Genomic DNA, 18,081 nt, shown 5'->3' with positions numbered 1-18,081 from the left:
TTGTTTAATTCCCCTGTTATTCCAAAGATTGAAGGCAATTTTGTAAAACTCTCCTGATGCAATAATGAATTTTTTTTTTTCACATACTGTTTCACATTCATCTAAAACTTTTGTCTTACCTTATATAACCTATATTCACAAAAATCTTAACAGGAAATTATGCAATAATAAAGGATTGTGTGCAAGATACTTTTTTATTTTTATGAAAAGGCAAGGTCATTCCAGATTGTAAAATGTCATGTGGTGCAACAAGGAAACATGTTCTCTCACTGAATCAAACTACTGTATTACCATAAAGTATTGTATTAAAGAGACTAATACGTAGTTACATTTCATCCTGCTAGAGTGTTTAAGATCTATTGCTCATCTCATGATGATGTAATCCATCTCTGAGTTAATGGAACATATGCAGTGAGTAGACATTGATGCTGAAAGATGTTGTTGTTATTTCAGACTCACAGAAATATGATTCACCTGCCAACTTTCACATTAGAGACAGTAAAAGGACAGTTGAATCCTGTAGAGGCTGACGCCCACAGAAACTGCATTTCACTCTTGAAGGGAATGATGATTTCATTGCACGGAAGTTTAGAGAGTATCTAAAGTAAAGTGAAAATGATCCCGGGCAGAGTGAGGAAACATCGCACCATATGTTGACTCTTCACCGCAGCTGAACGTCTTCTGAGACTCTTTGCCACTTCACATTTGGTGCCCACAGAGCATCTGTATCTCTGCCACAGCAGGTTATGTGCATTAGCAGGTGCGTATGTTCCTTTCCAAAATGCCTCTGTAACTCTTTGAAGCATATGGCTCTGGCATCACTCCTCTGCAGCTACGTGGTACACCAGAGATAAAGTTTTCACACATTTCTTATGCATTTTCCAGAACAACGATGCCAAGTCGACTGCCAATGAGTCTCATCACCCCTCACCGAGCTGCATGATAAGGCTGTCAGAGGATGAACTAATATGACTTATTAGGTACGACATGTACTGCATTACGGTTATGTGTATATTTTTTTCTCATGCTAATGATTAATTGAAATAAAGTTGCATAACTTCTGTTTTTTTTCTGCCTAAAGATGTTAACGGCATACCACATGAAATGACATTTGCAATATTCAATCCTCATTGTGATATATTTTTGAGTGAAAAAATGATCATTTAGGGCAAGACTTGATTTTTGCAACACAGGCTTATTGAAAAAGCGCACCTGGCAGAGATGGGGGAGTTGCTTTTAAAAGTAATGCATTACAATATTGCATTACTCAATAAAAAAGTAACTGATTGCTTTTATGGAAAGCATTGCATTGTGTCACTTTACTGTTAATGTTACTTTTTTTTTTTTTTTTAAGTTATATTTTCAGCAACTGTAAAACCCATTTCACACCAAAAGTTAAATTAAATACTTATTTGGAAAAGTAACTAGTTACTAGTTACTTGATAAAAGTAATCTGATTATGTAACTCATGTTATTTGTAATGCCTTACCCCAACACTGGTGTCTGATGCTAGCATTTCTGCAAAATGCTATTATGCTGCTTGTTGCACATTTTGCATAACTTCTAAGTGAAATGTCCAGTGGGTGATGCTAGAGCAAGTTCAGTTTTAACCAAAACTGATGAATGTTATTCAGGCTATATTTTATTATGCTGGTTATTGTACGAATCGTGGCAGTTCTAAAGTCAAATAGTGAATGGCACTAAATAATGTTAATGCTTTCTCATATTTGGAAATAACATATCAAACGTGACATAAAAATACATTTGACAAAACAACAATAAGATTTGATCTTGCTTGAACAAGTCTTTGAGCTCTTTTATCATGGCTTATGTTTCACAGGACTTGTACTTGAGTGCTTCACATAGGAAGTGCAATGATACACCAGGTGCGCTACAGAGCAAGTTTATTATGTCAGAAAAGCCATTCAGTACATATGGAGCTGATAATGTGATGCAAGTGTCAAAATGTATTAGTTTGCAAATCATGCACTATGATGAAACTATTTGGGGTCAAATCACAGTATCATTCAAAGAAATGCACAAAAATATTTGTGTGAAAAGAAAAATTTGTTTGTGTTTTACTGACACTAGTAGAAACTCAAGTGAATGTATAGTGCATTTTTTGAGGTTTTGGATGTACATGTATGTTTTTTGTTAGGGCTTGGGTTGGATTTTATAATTTTTTTTTTTTTTATAGGAAAGTCAAAAGAGATATTATTGGTTTTGGCCTCACTTTTAGAGTCGAAGAAAGTTATGACATATTGATGAATTATGGAAACTTTTTTTCCTAATGGAGACTTAACGAGTTCTCATTTATGTTTCATCCAAGGATTAACTTCAGAGAAACAACAGTCAAAACTTACAACTACAAAAATAAATTTGAATAGCCCAGATAATTTGGTTTTGGAAGCAGATGATGAGAAATGTTTACATAAATTCATGCTGAAAAATCACCAAATCTAAACATAGTTTGTGATGTGGAGATTTCTTCTGAAAGACCAGAGGAGACAAATGTGCATGTGCTCCATTAGTCCAACATTTAATCTCATTACTGTCCAGAAAAAAGAATTAAGTTATTAGAAAGATCTCATTTGTGATTTTTCTTTACACTTGGGAGATTTATTAAGAAGCTTAGCAGGGTAAATTCTAATTTCAAGCAGTCAGCTGTACAGAGGTGTCTTCAAAGGTTCTAGGTTTCATTCGACTGTTTAAGTTACAGCTAATGGACTATGGGTGAGAGTGTGTAAATAGATCTAATATGGAGTTGAACACTCTCCACAGGGAGGTCTTTGGTTCTGAGCATAGGCGGAGGGTGAACCAACTCCAGGGTAAGGCTAAAAGCAGCCATAAACACATAAACATCATAAACACGTCTTTTCAGACAAAAACCAGACAGGGGTGTCATACAGGGTAAATACGAAATTTTTTATGGGACTGAATTTGTATTTAAAAAGATTACAATTTAATAATAATGTCAGAAATCTATAAATTATATAATGTTTCCTTTCCACGGTGAATAAAATATATAGAGAGTGACATTATCACTATAACATTGATCTATCGCAAATTTAAGCACTCTCAAAAAAAAAAAAAACCTACCGTTATAAACGCTGAAGCTGAATAAACTGTTAAATGAATCTCTTACTTTTTACATACATCTGCGCTTTGTGTGGCGTTATTTTACTGACAAATGTCGAGAGCGCATTATTGTAGCGCGGAAGCACATTAATATAATGCTTGAATATTTTTGTCTTCAAAATACAAACATAAAAGAGATATAGTAACACAAAGTAGTTACAATAATCAGTTTATGTTAAAACAAAAATCTTACGATAAAAAAATCAAGGAAATGCCCAGCACAAATCTGTTTTGAGACTACTTTTAAAAAAGTGCATAATGATAACCTTTGACAATGTTAACTTCTGGTGCAAAAATAATATCTATAGCTCATGAGCACAGAGAGATTTGTGATTGCGCAGGACACAGTTTGAATGAAAGGAGAGATACGTTTTAAGTGTGCGCTCTCTCTCCGGGTGAGAGCAGTGTATATCTGAGAACACGTGTCCAGTTTTGTGCGCAAATCTGCGCGCGAGCGGAGAGATTCACGCTCGTGTATTAATATGCTTTCGCACTTCAATAATGTGCTCTTGACATTTGTCAGTAAAATAACGTCATAACTTTGTTGTTTATGATTCGCAGCTCAACAAAACTGAGATTCAGCGAGGACTCATCTGAACGCTTCTGTTTTGCCATTGCATTCCTAAACTCAACAGAATTATGTGTGATTGGTTAAAATGTGCAACACGGTAAAAACGCCTAAGATGAAATACGGTGCAATGTGAGCAGATTTTAATTTAATGCAGCAATCGACACTGTCTATTCATATTCACTTTGTTAGCAACAGACGTAATAGATTATATTTGTTTGTGCAGAGGCATTTTTGTCCTATTAAGTGGCATTTTTGCCCCAGGTCCCCGTGGCCAGGGGAAGGCTAAACCTATGGTTCTGAGCTACCAGTCTTAAACACTATTCACACCGAACTGTCAAGGGCTTACTGACATTCTCACATTTCTCACATTTCACTGCTGGTTATATATGTTCTATACAATTGTGTATGTGATGAATACAAATCTTGAGTCTTGAATCTTGAATCTTCTCTTTCCCCAGCTAAATTAGCTCCAACAAGCCATGGTAAAGGCGAGAGGTTGGGTCTTTAGTGACGCCAGACACAAAACTATTATGTACAACAGTTACATTGTGACAGAAGTGGAGGAGACACAATAAAATCCTTACGGTGCAATGCATAAACAACTCAAAAAGAATGAAACCCTCAATTTTATCTCAAGCACTCATGAAAAATGGCACACACACTCAAGAAATGACGCATCTGCCATCAGTGTATGTGCAAATGTTATGTTGAGATAATCTAATCGTTTTTATAGCCCGTCAAAATGAGAGCAGTTGTGTGTGCCATGACCTTGAAGTGAAGCTCTCGCAGACTGAAAGAAAATAGTGAAATCAATTGAAGCATGATTTAGAAAATTAAAGTAGCATACCATAATAATGACTGAAGAATATTGTTGTGTACATCATGTTCATGAGCATGGCTAGATGGCATTGCGGACAGAGGCTGCAGCCTTTCCTGACTCGAGCAGATGTTGTAAATCCAGAATTATTTTGGCGAGGCACGTGCCCTCCAGCAGGTTTCTGTCTGCTGCACTGGTGATGGTTTGTTTCCATTCCTGGCGCATTGGACAATAACCCCGCATGCACTTCCCCAGACCTTTATCATCGCAATATGAGGTACTGTGGCATTTCCACTGAACCCAAGGTTAGGCTCAAATGTCTCTTTCTCGAAATGCATCATGACCCTGTGTCCAAAGACCTATGAGTTAAACTGAAGGGAGCTATATGGGGTTAAATATATTTAGCGTATTATATTATGTGTCCCCAGCGCTCTCTGAACTCATGATACTTCTAAGTATCAGATTTGTCTAGTGAACATCCGAGCAATTGAGATAAGAGCTCTCCAATGATATTTTTTCCTTTGTATTCATGGGCATATTGATTAGACATGTTTTGATGCAAATTGAATGGGGCTTTGAAAGGAAGCTTACAGTTAAAGCAGTATATCACTAAAAAAAAAACTCATTGCAAACCCATGTGTCAGTGATGTTTTGAAGAATGTTCCTACTGAATGACGTGGGCAGGGAGTTTTAGTCCAAGACTTTAATGCTGTATTCCAATACCACTCCTATATTATGAAGTTTCTTTATATGAGAAACAGTCAAATTTAAGCTGCTATTCAGAAAATAGACATTCTGCTGTAGCACTACAATGTCATTTGTGCTTCAGTAAACTAAAAATCCTTGACAGGATAAGGTATGTTAAAAAAAGAAAGAATATGTGCAAGCAAAAAAAATTGTGTTTACACACTCACATCCCTGAACTTCATGCTCATCCGGGTCATGGCACCACTTTCCCCCCTCCAGTTCTACTCTCCTCACTCACTCTGAGCAAGGTTCGAACTGGCATTTTCTGGCATTGGAGCTAGTCAGGGCAGGGAGGTTTATCCAAAAATAAAGTCTTAAATTCAGGAGTTTTTTTGTTGTTGTTGTTGTTGTTTCAAATTTAGGGTTATTAAAATATCTTAAATAGTATAAAAAAGTATGGAAGCCTGTTTCTGCCACTGAACAAAATTTTTTAAATGTAATTGCAACTTTGGCTTTAACATCTTTTTTCATCAGAATTGGATTTTATAACTTGCAAATGAAAGTTTATACCTCATAATTCTAAGATAAGTCATAAATGTGCGATATATACTCGCAATTGATGAGAAAAGTCAGAATTGTAAGATAAAGAGCTGCAATTACCTTCCTGCATTTATTATTCAGTGAAACGGTTTTCCATACAAATGTCTTAATTATCATTTTCAGAAGGGCATAAATTTGGGGCCAGAAAACAAGCATCATAATATGGTTTAATGTGAATATTAAACTTCAAAAGGCAATGATTTAATGCAATATATACAGTCGCTTTCAAAGTAAAAAAAGTAATAAAATAAAAAAATGGCGCTGATGTGCAGTCCACAGGCTTGTTGTTTCAGTAATTCTTGCTGTATTTGTAGTGTGTTTTATCTTCCTCATCTGTTTAATAGTAGTAGTATATATATATATATATATATATATATATATATATATATATATATATATATATATATATATATATATATATATATATTATGTAAATGTCTCATCACATCCTTTTGAAGTTCTTTAGGTTTGGTTATTAATTTTTAGGTATTCTTTTAGGTATTGGTTATTATTGGTTTTTAAGGTATTGTATTGTTAGGTAAGATTATTGGAGTATGTTTTACGAAAAAATATTAGACGAGTCTTTCTGCTTCAGAATTCCATATTTAATTTAATGTATTATTTGTTGATTCTCTATTTATTTGTGAAATTTACTAGCTTTTTTCTGAGCGAAAATCAATTACATGTGCTACTTGGAAAAAAAAAACAGTATGCCTTCAGACCGTCTGCTATACCATGTTCTTTTACTTTAATGAAAAGTACAGTATGTGTATTATTCAAGCCATTTGTATTAGTAGGTCTAACTGAGGAGAAATGTCTTGCTCAACTGCACATTGGTGATAAATTCACCCCTTGTCAGGTTCAAACCTGCAGTACAGCCTTCCAGTTATCAGATCATTAACCACTGTGCCACACCACTCCAGATTGATTACTTCATTACATTTCCTATTTAAAAAGGAACAATCCAAATCCAAAATCTTCATATGACACTAGAAACAGTGCCATATGAACGGCACGCCGCACTGGACCTGCACGTGCCGATAAGCACGCGTTTTGTAATTTATAAATACGTGTAAACATCTGAGTGACCTGTTATTAATTAAATGCCATAGGTATTGAACCTGAATTTATGTTTATGAAAGTACGTGATTAAACGGAAAATAATGCATGCATAGCATGTGAGTTTAAGAGCTGTTCAGCGCGAGGAGCTCATTCATTCTGGCTGTCATAAACACTGTGATGCGACTACAATGAGATCAGACAACCGCATCCATCACTGTTCTACCAGTGACATCCTCATAGTTCCTTACCCCACTATCCAGCTCACTTACTCTCTCTCTCTCTCTCACTCTGTTTGACAGAGTTTGTTCTGTCAAACAGAGCCCAGCCTTCTTTGGCATGCACATCCTGCATGGGTAAATAAATCGAATCCTTTTACATTTTGTCTTTCATGCAAGTGGCAATGAGTTGAAAGTGATCAAATTTAAATACAGCTAATATCCACAGGTAAGAAATGCCTTGTTTTAGAGGATACTGTGATCTTGTTAATATAATATGACTGTAATTTGGTTTAGTTCATTATGGTATAATTAGATATATAATTGTTGTTGTTACTTATTGTAATATTTTAATAAATTGCATTTATTTTAGGGAATTCAAAAAATATATATTTATTTATTAAATATTGAAATAAATACATATTATTTATATAAATCTTGAAACAAATCTTGAAATCAATAAACAACAACAATAATAATAACGGTCTAGAAGCAAACGCTAGTAAAATTAGGATTCTCAGTGTAAATAAGCAATACATGATTTAAGCTAGTTATAATTGTAAATGATTAATTTTATGATTAATTATAAAAATGAAAGACTAAATCATAAATTAATTACTGAATTATGGTTTTCAATACAGAATAAAAAATATTCACAATTCTGAGTTTTACAAGTCAAAAGAGTCAAAATTGTGAGATATAACAGAACCCATTTTTCTTCTCGCAACTCCCAAGTGTCTTTTTTCTTTTATCTCTTAGAGTTATAAACTTGCAATTGTGAGTTAACATCTCAAAATTGCAAGATAAAGCTCATGATGAAATAAAAAAGTCACTAGTACATTTTTTTATTTTGTGGCAGAAACAGGCATCCATATTATAAATCTGTTCCTCGCTGATGTACGTGATGTGATTGAAATCAAATGCACGCAAATCACCAACTAAAGAAAAGAGCTCACATTTTATCTTGGAAAACTGTCTGAAACTAAATTTATCTGATGATTAAAAAAAAAAATCTACATTAGGTATCAATGCATGCAGAATATTCCTGGCATTAATTCACCAAGGTAAAAATATGAAGAAAAATTCAAATTTATCTAACATCACAGTGCAAACTAAACACTGAATTGTGCTGCGGTGTGTCATGCAAGCAAATGGATTCACTTTCCTGTGGCTCGTGTTTTGCTCTCAAACAACACTTTATAAATGTTTTTACTCTATACTATATTATTAATAAAGGGCCTGTTGAAATGCTATAAAAAACTGCCTTTTATGTCAAAAGCCTGCTCTGCAAAACTCTGAAGATTGTGCTGGAGTCGATGCAGGAGTCCATCTCTAGGGAAGCCCAGAAGACAACAGCTCTTCATGAGAAAAACTAAAAGGCAAGAATCAGACAACGGATCTAACCCACAGTGACAGACAAACACACACACCAAATCAAAAAAAACAGCTAAGAAAGACCTTCACAATCTGAGGCCCCCTTGCTGAAAAATCGACTGGCTCTTGTTGAGAAAATGACCTGGCATCTATTTCAAGAGATTATTTCCCCCAGGATCCAGCTAAAGCTCCACTCTCTGGTCAATGGCTGACAAAAGATGCCCTGTCCGCAGAAGATGCCAACCTTGAGGGGGGCCATATGAAATCAGATTTTTCCCCCAAATTCTTTTTTTTTTTTTTTTACCTTTTTTTGTGCAAATAATTTTTTTTCTGGAGTCTGTTTTGATTGTTAAATGTAATTTTATTGATATAAAGGCATGTCTTATTTATTGAAATCATGAAACTTACAGCAATTTGACAAAATTCTAATTCTAAACATTTTTTTAATTTATGTTTTCAACATTATTATTATTAATGTATTTATTTGTTTTTAATTCTGTGTTTTCCATTTTATGTTTTCTGGATTTTAATGGTTTAATTAATTTTAAATAATTGATAACTTTAATTTTATACATTTATCAATTTATGTATTTATTTATTTTTGCAATTACAGTATTTAATTACAAACAAACCCTTTAATTTTGGGGGGCAAATAAAGTGTTGCACAACAGAGGTTTACAGTTATTAAACAAGAAATAAAATTTGTGTGATTATTCCTTAAAACTAAAGTTTGAATAATTTTATAGTAGTAGTAAGATGTACCTTATATTACCGTACATTATTAATATATTTCTGTCACAATTTTTTCAAATTTAACCAAACTTTTACTTTGAATGTTTGCCGTGAAGAGTTTTGTATGTGTGTATATATGATATAATAATGATAGTTTTTCTAAAAAGAAATGTTTGTGGATTGACTCTCAGACTCGTGAAATGCTCAATTGATAATTAATTTGCTCTCAGAGCAGTTCTGGTCATGTTCAGTTCAGAACACGCAGTATCCATTTCTAAATAGTCTTTATGCACTTTAATATTCACAGACACTCCAAATCAGCATTTAATTTATGCGTACTGGCTTACTTTTGATTGATTAATTTAAAATTTGCCAAATTCCGTTACATTCCTCATTATACAGTAAATTCGATTATGACTGGATTCCACGATTCCGTCCCGTTTTCCACGTTGCCTGAAGGGACGCCCAAGGAGGATTCATTGCAAACATTAAGAAAAGACAGATCAAAACAACCACAACCAAGACCAAAGATCCCACCACTGTGTCAAAAAAAAACAAAAAAACACATACTACGCAGAAGCAGTTGGAATGACGCAGAATCCCATAAATCCCGCTGAGGCTCTTGAGAAAATACATAAGCCCCCTGGTGTTCACCGTACTATCAGACTTCAGCACAGACTCCGGCTACGGTTGTTTGTCCGTCTTAAACTGGCACTTACACTGTCAAACAGCTGAAGTACTCTATTTGAAGTTGTGTTACAGAGAAGCCGGGTAGGTTTACATGCAGAGCAATATTCAGACTGCTGGCCTGTTCTAACTGAACTGTTTGTCTATTACTGTTCCAGCCATTTCATTCCATTCACATTTGCATTTACATGGAAAGGACAAGATCCTGCACCATTACTGATGCTCTGTCAAAAACTTTGACTGCCGTATGACTATATCATATAGTCATGAATGAGACTGATATGTTAAAGGTGATGCATTGCAAAGGATTTGTCTAAATAATCTGTGGATTTATTGGTAAATCATTTACAATAAGATCAATGAAATGCATTTCAAAAATGGGATGAATTTACATTTCATGCAGACTATAAAGAATGTTTGCATGTTGATAGTATGCTGTACTAATAGTCAACAAGCCAAAACAGTCACTGATTAATTTCATTTAAAGCACCATGCCCTGCCATGACCATCAAAACACTGCTTGTGTACAAAATCACCTCCTTTAAATTGAAAGACACTGACACACATCAAATCTCCCGCTGTGATCAATGTTCCCTTTATTATGCACAATCCACAGGTTTATTTGTGAGGTGTTGCTGAAAGATTTTTGTTTATGACTTGCTGTTTATTACTAGCTCCCGGGCGTGTGTCGAAACACAGCAGTCAGATGAATGCTTCAATAAATAGTTGCAGCACAAAAGGTCTCAACCAACAGTATGATATTGTGAACTAGATGTTTCTTACAATATTTCTGATCTAATTATGAATTTTGAACAAGGGAGTGAAGAGCACTTTGTGAGTCCAAGAGCTCAAGTTACACTGCAGCGTATCATTCATTGGCTCATTTTGTTTGCACTTGAAGGTGAGATGTTAATTATGATGGTCAGAAGACAGAAATGTTTGTCATCACTCCCCCAGCTGTCGAATCAAAAACACCCACAAATGTGCATTAACTGTAAAAATGGAAATATTAAAAAGCTTTGCTAGATTTATGATGTTAATGACGGTGGAAATGCATCATCAGAGTCAGTGAAATAGTTACGAATTGCCACGAGAGGGTCTTGGTGAGGCTCTGAAAACATCAAATACAGATGCCAAAGATATCAACTACTAATAGAGAGACAATTGTGGTTGTGCTAACTGTTCTTTCGTGTCAAAGTCGTTTACACGTCAATTTTGTCTTCTGAAAATTGTTTAAATGGGCCGAGTTATCACAGTGCATGCAAACATGGCCGTCATATATGTCCGCCAGGAGAGCGCTCTATCTGTCAATCTCTCTATGCCAGAGTACCTGTCAACAATCACTCAAATAATGAGCCTCTGTTTGTCCCTCAGAGGACACCGTAGTCATCTAACCCTGGAGCCATCTCCTGAATTTCTTAACAGGACTGGTGGGGAAAGTGATCTAACCTTTTCTTCCAAGCAAATATCCCTCTACACACAGTGTTTCAGGCTGCAGGCCAATTTCCATTCCACTGCTCATCGACCATTTTAAATGACCTGCCACTAAGATTAATCCTAACCAGGGAACCTTACAGTTCTCAACTGTGCCGCCATCTGACTCCTTATATTATGTACTGTTTGGAGCTATTAAGGTTTAATATTGTAGGCAGATGATAATGTGAAGAATTGAACAATGTCAGCATGAAAGGTCAAAACCATCAAACTGACTGACGTTAGATGAATGGCAGAGAGGCCGCTTAACTGCGGGGTCTAGAGCATCTATAATTAAACATAAGAGCCGTTTGAATATGAGAGCAGAATCGAGGTGGCAGCATAGGTAGCCCACGTTTCAACCCATTCTGACTTTTAACACCCCTGTCTGCCAGAGCGAATGATATGCTAGCACTCTTAAATCTGAAAGCCGCCCCTGCTGCTTAAACACAAAAAATGTGTTCGGCCTGAAAGAGAAGAGGAATTATGAAAGCAAATGACTCACTTGGATCAAAGTCTGATAACTGTGCAATCAATTGGCTATCAGGCCATCACAGAGAAAGAAGAGCGTCTGACAACCAATGCGCTCCATTGATTATTGTGCGATGAGATACATGATGCCGTATTGATGCTAAATGTTCAAAGTTCATTGTAAATGCTCAATTATTAGTAGAGCTGCATAATATTTTCTTTGAGCAGTGAGTGATATGTCTGCAATGGCTAATTATCCTGTGCAAACAGTAAAAATTGTTATCCGCTCCATGAAAAATATGACAAGGGACATCAGTATTGATTCTGGTGATACTGGCTTTTTATCATAGATCTATATTATATGGATATGGAAAAATCACTAAGCCATCAATAGATTTTTACAGATTCTGCAGGCAGTGTCAGTAAGTCAAAGTTGCAGCCACAATGCTAGAGTTTGTTTGGTATGTTGGATTTTTTTAATTTATATTTTAATCTTTTTGGTCCATTTTAACTTCCATCGGGTATAACTTGCATTACTTGGAAAATAAACAAGATTTGAGGTATCGTTCATATTTGCAGCACACATGCCAGTTTGATAAGGGTTAAGGGTTTGCTCAAAGTCTACTTTTAACTAATTACTCATTTTCAGAGATATCACACTTCAGTGCCATGCATGGATTCAGCAGAGAAAATCTACCATTAATATTCAGTGTAATTTCCTGAAGTTTCAATATGGAACAACTTCTTCACCACCAATGACAGATAACTTCATATGCAATATTGTAACCAAATAAAAATAAATAAATAAATAAATAAATAACAACTCTAGAGAAGCCTATACTGTGCAAGTTCTATGCCGTTTGCAGCATTATTCTGTCACAATAAACGGTCTACACATTTGTCATGTAGATAAAATCAATAATAAAATGATAAAAGCGATTCATACCATGCTCTACCATCACTATCAATGCAATTTTGCTATCATACAACAGCTGTATCACCGTTTCCCTTTAGACTTCCCACATTAATGCTGCAACCAGCCAGAGATTCAATTCAGATTTCTCAAGTTCAGCCGCTCTGAATTCTAATCAGTAATGACACTTTAAGGCATATAGTTTGATAGTTTAGTGATGGCAAATAACTAATATCAGAACAACTATGGCATGCAAGGTTGTTAAGTGATGGTATACTGTTTTGTAAGCCATGTTTTCAACTTAAGTGAAGTGCAGTACTACAACACTTCTGATAAGAAAATGCATATGACTTGTGTTGCTTTTATGGTGGAAAACTACATTACCCATGTTGCTCTATAGAAAAGAAATGAACCAATCAGAGAGTCACAGCTAGCAAATTTGCCAAAAGATAAACAGGGGAACTTAATGGGAGTGGATGTTGCAGGAAATATTCACTCCCATGTCTCCCTACACTGTTCAAATAATAATAAAATAAATAAATAAATAAACAAATACTTTTTAAAATGTTATTTTGGGTTGTAAGCAGTAAGCACACTTGTCACCACATAAACACAGACATAAATGAGATTAAATGTACTCTGTGGTTCAGTTGTAGAGCATTGCGTTAGCAGTGCAAAAGGTTGTGGCTTCGATTCCCAGGGAACAAATGTTAGCCTGAATACATTTGATTCGGATCGGAACTTCGGATCGCGGAGCGCGAAACATTTGATTCGGATCGGAACTTTGGATCGCGGAGCGCGAATCATCTGATTCGGATCGGAACTTCGGATCCATGAATCATTTGATTCGGATCTGAACTTCGGATCGCGGAGCGCGAATAATTTGATTCGGATCGGAACTTCGGATCGCGGAGCGCGAATCATTTGATTCGGATTGGAACTTCGGATCGCGGAGCGCGAATCATTTGATTCGGATTGGAACTTCGGATCGCGGAGCGCGAATCATTTGATTCGGATCGGAACTTCGGATCGCGGAGCGAGAATCATTTGATTCGGATCGGAACTTCGGATCGCGGAGCGAGAATCATTTGATTCGGATCGGAACTTCGGATCGCGGAGCGCGAATAATTTGATTCGGATCGGAACTTCGGATCGCGGAGTGAGAATCATTTGATTCGGATCGGAACTTCGGATCGCGGAGCGAGAATCATTTGATTCGGATTGGAACTTCGGATCGCGGAGCGCGAATCATTTGATTCGGATCGGAACTTCGGATCCGTGAATCATTTGATTCGGATCTGAACTTCGGATCGAGGAGCGCGAATCATTTGATTCGGATCTGAACTTCGGATCGCGGAGCGCGAATCATTTGATTCGGATCTGAACTTCGGATCGCGGAGCGCGAATCATTTGATTCAGATCAGAACTTCGGATCGCGGAGCGCGAATCATTTGATTCGGATCGAAGCTTCGGATCGTGGAGCGCGTAGCTATCTCTAAAACACACACAACAAACACACTTTTTGTAATATCAAATACTATTATTAATTAAATACCACTATTATATAAAATATCTGTTCATATTTACTTAATAATAATAATATGTAATCAATAACAGTAGACATTATAAAAGTTGCTAATCAATTCAGTCAAGAGTACAAAGGCAGCGTTCTGATTAAATTAATAAATAAAATGTAAAGTTTTACCTTCAACCACAGCTATTTGCTCTGAAACAAACAATCAGAGCCAGCAGCAAATCTTTATTAACAAATCTTCTTTAAAGGCCAAACAACTATTTTCTTGTCAAACTATTTTTTTCTTTTTTTTTTAACTCCTACAACTACAACCAAAATTACATGACACTGGTCACAGTCATGGACTGGTTGTTTTATTTCATGGCTTATAATGCGTTAACAAAGACTTATAAAATATGTTTCCTTTAGGAAAATCTGGGGAAGAAATACTTTCAGAGCCAAGACAGCTTAAATAAAAATGGCAAGGCACTAATGCATGCTATAGCATATCGATTGGATATTTCTCTATAGGATATAGAAGCTTCTATAAATACTTTAGCTACAGAAAAAAATTAAAATTTGATCATGACCAATACTCAGTTTCTATAATCATAATGTGAAAAATCTTAACTAAGTATGATTTATGTATGTCTAAATTACACTTTTTCATTAATTATGTCTTTCATAAAAGTTTATGCAATTCACTTTATTAAGAATCATATTTCTCTGAGTGCAGATTATGCGTGTCATCAGTGAGAGAGAGACAGACTGTCGAGCATAACGGCTGCTGGAGAGAGGCTGATCTTTAGCTGTTGGCTACAATTCTACAGTTTGATTACGGCTTTGAACTGCATATTTCAGCTGAAGCCTATGAAGCTATGAAGTATAATGCTCTGAAAACCCGAACCATAAATGACCAATTGAGGTGTAAGTCAATGTCAATACTGATAATGGTATTATTCTTGTAACAACAAGGTCAGAATTAGCATATGTCAGTCATGGCTTTTGCTAATGGACATTGAGTTCCTAATTTACAAGCTCTCAGAGCAAGAATCGATCTTTACCTTGGCTAATCGCTGACAAATGGCCTGCTTTTCACTCACCTTGAGTGACAGTGGAATTACCTGCAGAACTGGAGCTGAGCCCTATATTCACAGGTTCACAGAATGAATATGTGGGGCTCGAAAAAGGGCTTGATTGATGGTCATAATGAAGGGAATCAGATATGGACTTAGGCTCACATAACTTTGGAAAATAACTATGGAGTTTGGAGAAAGGTTGGAAGAACAGAGCATAATAGTTGCATGGTCAAACTTCATAGTGATGAGCAATTCAATCACGTTACTAAACACCATTATACCTTTGTGTTTTTTGTTTTGATTCAAAGTTATGATGTGATTCAGAGCTGGCTGGTTCGGTTCAAGGTTTCAAATTTCGTACTGAAGAATTATCTATAAATTGAAAAAATAAATAGGAAAACTGCATTCAAAGCTAAGGCATAAAAAGCAGGTGAGTCACTTTAGGTAGGGGAGCTATATTGTTGAAATAAGTAAGGTGAGGATGATTTTAACACATATTTTCTTAATGTTTCTTAGAGATCAATCTTTTTTACTTGTTCTAGAGATTTACTTTGTTCTGTTTGCAGATGAATATTGAATGATTGATTGCCTAAACAGACAAATGGTGAAAGTAAAATGAAATGAAATAAAACACATACACATTACTCTTAAATCAGCAAATGATCAGCAATCAGGCTTACAGCTTTGGGTCCAGTCAGAAAAAGCCCTGATTTTTAAGATTACTGAAGTTTTCACACTGCCATATGAATGCATAATAATATGCTTCAAAATTAAAAATGTTAAGTATGTTGCAAAGCTATGGTTATGTGTCTTTGTTTCTCGGTTTAGTTTGTGAATTCATTTTCAAAGCTTTCATCTGTGAATCAATTTTCAAAACATGCAAATGCACTTGTTATGATGCATGCATGCATGCATCCTCTGATCCATACACAACATACACACAATTATATTATAGTACAATTATATTAGCAGCAACACAGAGACATCCTCCAAAAATTCAATCTGCTAAAATGCACAGGCTTTTCAATCAACTAAGGCTACAAATTTCAGGTTATTGAATACACATCATATCCTTTCTAAAGGAACAGAGTTAACATGCATACCGTATAGTATATGTTCCCACTTCACACAAGTAATTGCATTCAAAAAGTGCAATGAGGTTGTAAGTTTGGCACCCCTTTATATTTAAGGAAGAAATTAAAAGTTTAGTGGGTTAAAATGTATATAGCTCTTTTATCAATGACTGTTACAACAAATGTCAATAAAAGCAGTAACCTTTCACACCCGAGCAAACACCTCATTAGCTGACTAATAACGCAAAATATATGGATTTATAAATCCAAATGAGAAGAAAGCAGGTTATCGTGCTCACATTTCATTAGTTCGATCTGTTCTTATTAATCTAGACAAAAGTCTATAGAAAGCCGGTTCTTAACGCACAGCCAATAATGACAGAAACTAGCATTGTATCAGCTTTGTGTTTTGCGGAACTTTGATGTCAGTAAACAGAGAAGATGAAACAAACGCGCGTGCCGCACATCACCTACCGGCCAAGCTGAGATGAAGCAGGTAGAGTCCCATAAGATCCATTTCTGCGCGCTTCTCAAGAGAACTGGCTCGAAATGACTCGAAACTGTCTCTGTTATATTCTGAGGTTACCGACAGAGAAATGCCGTCCTGCACATATCAATTCAGCGTGTTATAAACTGGTCAAAAATGAGATGAACGTCCGCTGAACACACAGAGCAGTGTCAAACTGTCAATCAGGACGTCAGGGAGAGCTCAAAGCTGCTCCATTATCTCGTATTGACATTTGTTCCCTCCGAGGACAAGAACACGAGTGAATGAAGAGTCGGATTTCATTGAGTGAAGATCAAACTCTGAGCACAGACTGAAAGAGAGAGAGAGAGAGAGAGAGAGAGAGAGAGAGAGAGAGAGAGAGACTGGTTTGTACTCAGCTGTGTCTCAAAACCTAGTAAGCTGCCTACATAGTGTCCATACTGTGACCCTCAAAATGCTGTCTAGATAGGCAGTTCAGTATGATTTGAAAACACAGCCATAGGGTCAGAGAAGCTATCAGACTGTCTGCTACAAATCCTGCACTTTGATTCTGGCTTTGAACTGTGGATCTCAGAAGCCTGTGCTAAAATAGCTAAAAAAAAACTTCAAAGTTAATCTCCTTGCCTTTTATTTAGTAATACTGAATGAATCCCACGGCCGGACTGAAAGGACGATCACTATTGTGATGGAAGAAAAAGTTCCATTAACTGTACTTTTAAAGGAAACGGTTCACTTAAAATTAATATGTTTTGAAATTTAACCCAATCTGTAGATGAGCTTGTTTCTTCATCCAGTTTGGAGAAAGCATTGCATCAGTGTCTCATCAATGGATGCTCTGCAGCGAATGGGTGCCATCAGAATGAGTCCAAACAGCTGATAAAAACATCCCAGTAATCCACAGCACTCCAGTCCATCATGTAACATCTTGTGAAGCCAAAAGCTGTATTTCAGTAAGAAACAAATCAATCATTAAGACATTTTTTTTTACTTCAAACCATTGCTTTCAGCTAACATACAAATCTATAATATAACCATTTGCAATGGTTAGAATTTTAAAACACATTAGTGATGGATTTGCTTCTTACAAACACGAAGTTTTCGGTTTCTTAAGATGTTAACTGATGGACTGGAGTGGTGAGTATTATTTATTGTATTTTTTTATTGTATTATTTACATTTTCAGGGATCAC

At 35.8% G+C, this 18,081-nt stretch overlaps 1 protein-coding gene across 1 annotated transcript in view; it reads right to left on the bottom strand.

Moving 5' to 3' along the window:
• LOC132109385 (GDNF family receptor alpha-4-like) overlaps positions 1-17,113 on the bottom strand; it is a 51,705-nt gene extending 34,592 nt beyond the window's left edge. Inside the window, exon 1 of the mRNA XM_059515405.1 lies at positions 16,880-17,113. Coding sequence (XP_059371388.1) covers positions 16,880-16,922 — 43 coding nt within the window. The 5' untranslated portion in view covers positions 16,923-17,113. The remainder of the gene's footprint in view (positions 1-16,879) is intronic.
• Positions 17,114-18,081: the final 968 nt, after the last annotated feature.

Source organism: Carassius carassius, chromosome 29, assembly GCF_963082965.1.
Source record: "Carassius carassius chromosome 29, fCarCar2.1, whole genome shotgun sequence".
Classification (NCBI taxonomy): Eukaryota; Metazoa; Chordata; class Actinopteri; order Cypriniformes; family Cyprinidae; genus Carassius; species Carassius carassius.
Note: the sequence above shows the minus strand (reverse complement) of the source record. Positions and strands in the feature narration are given on the sequence as shown.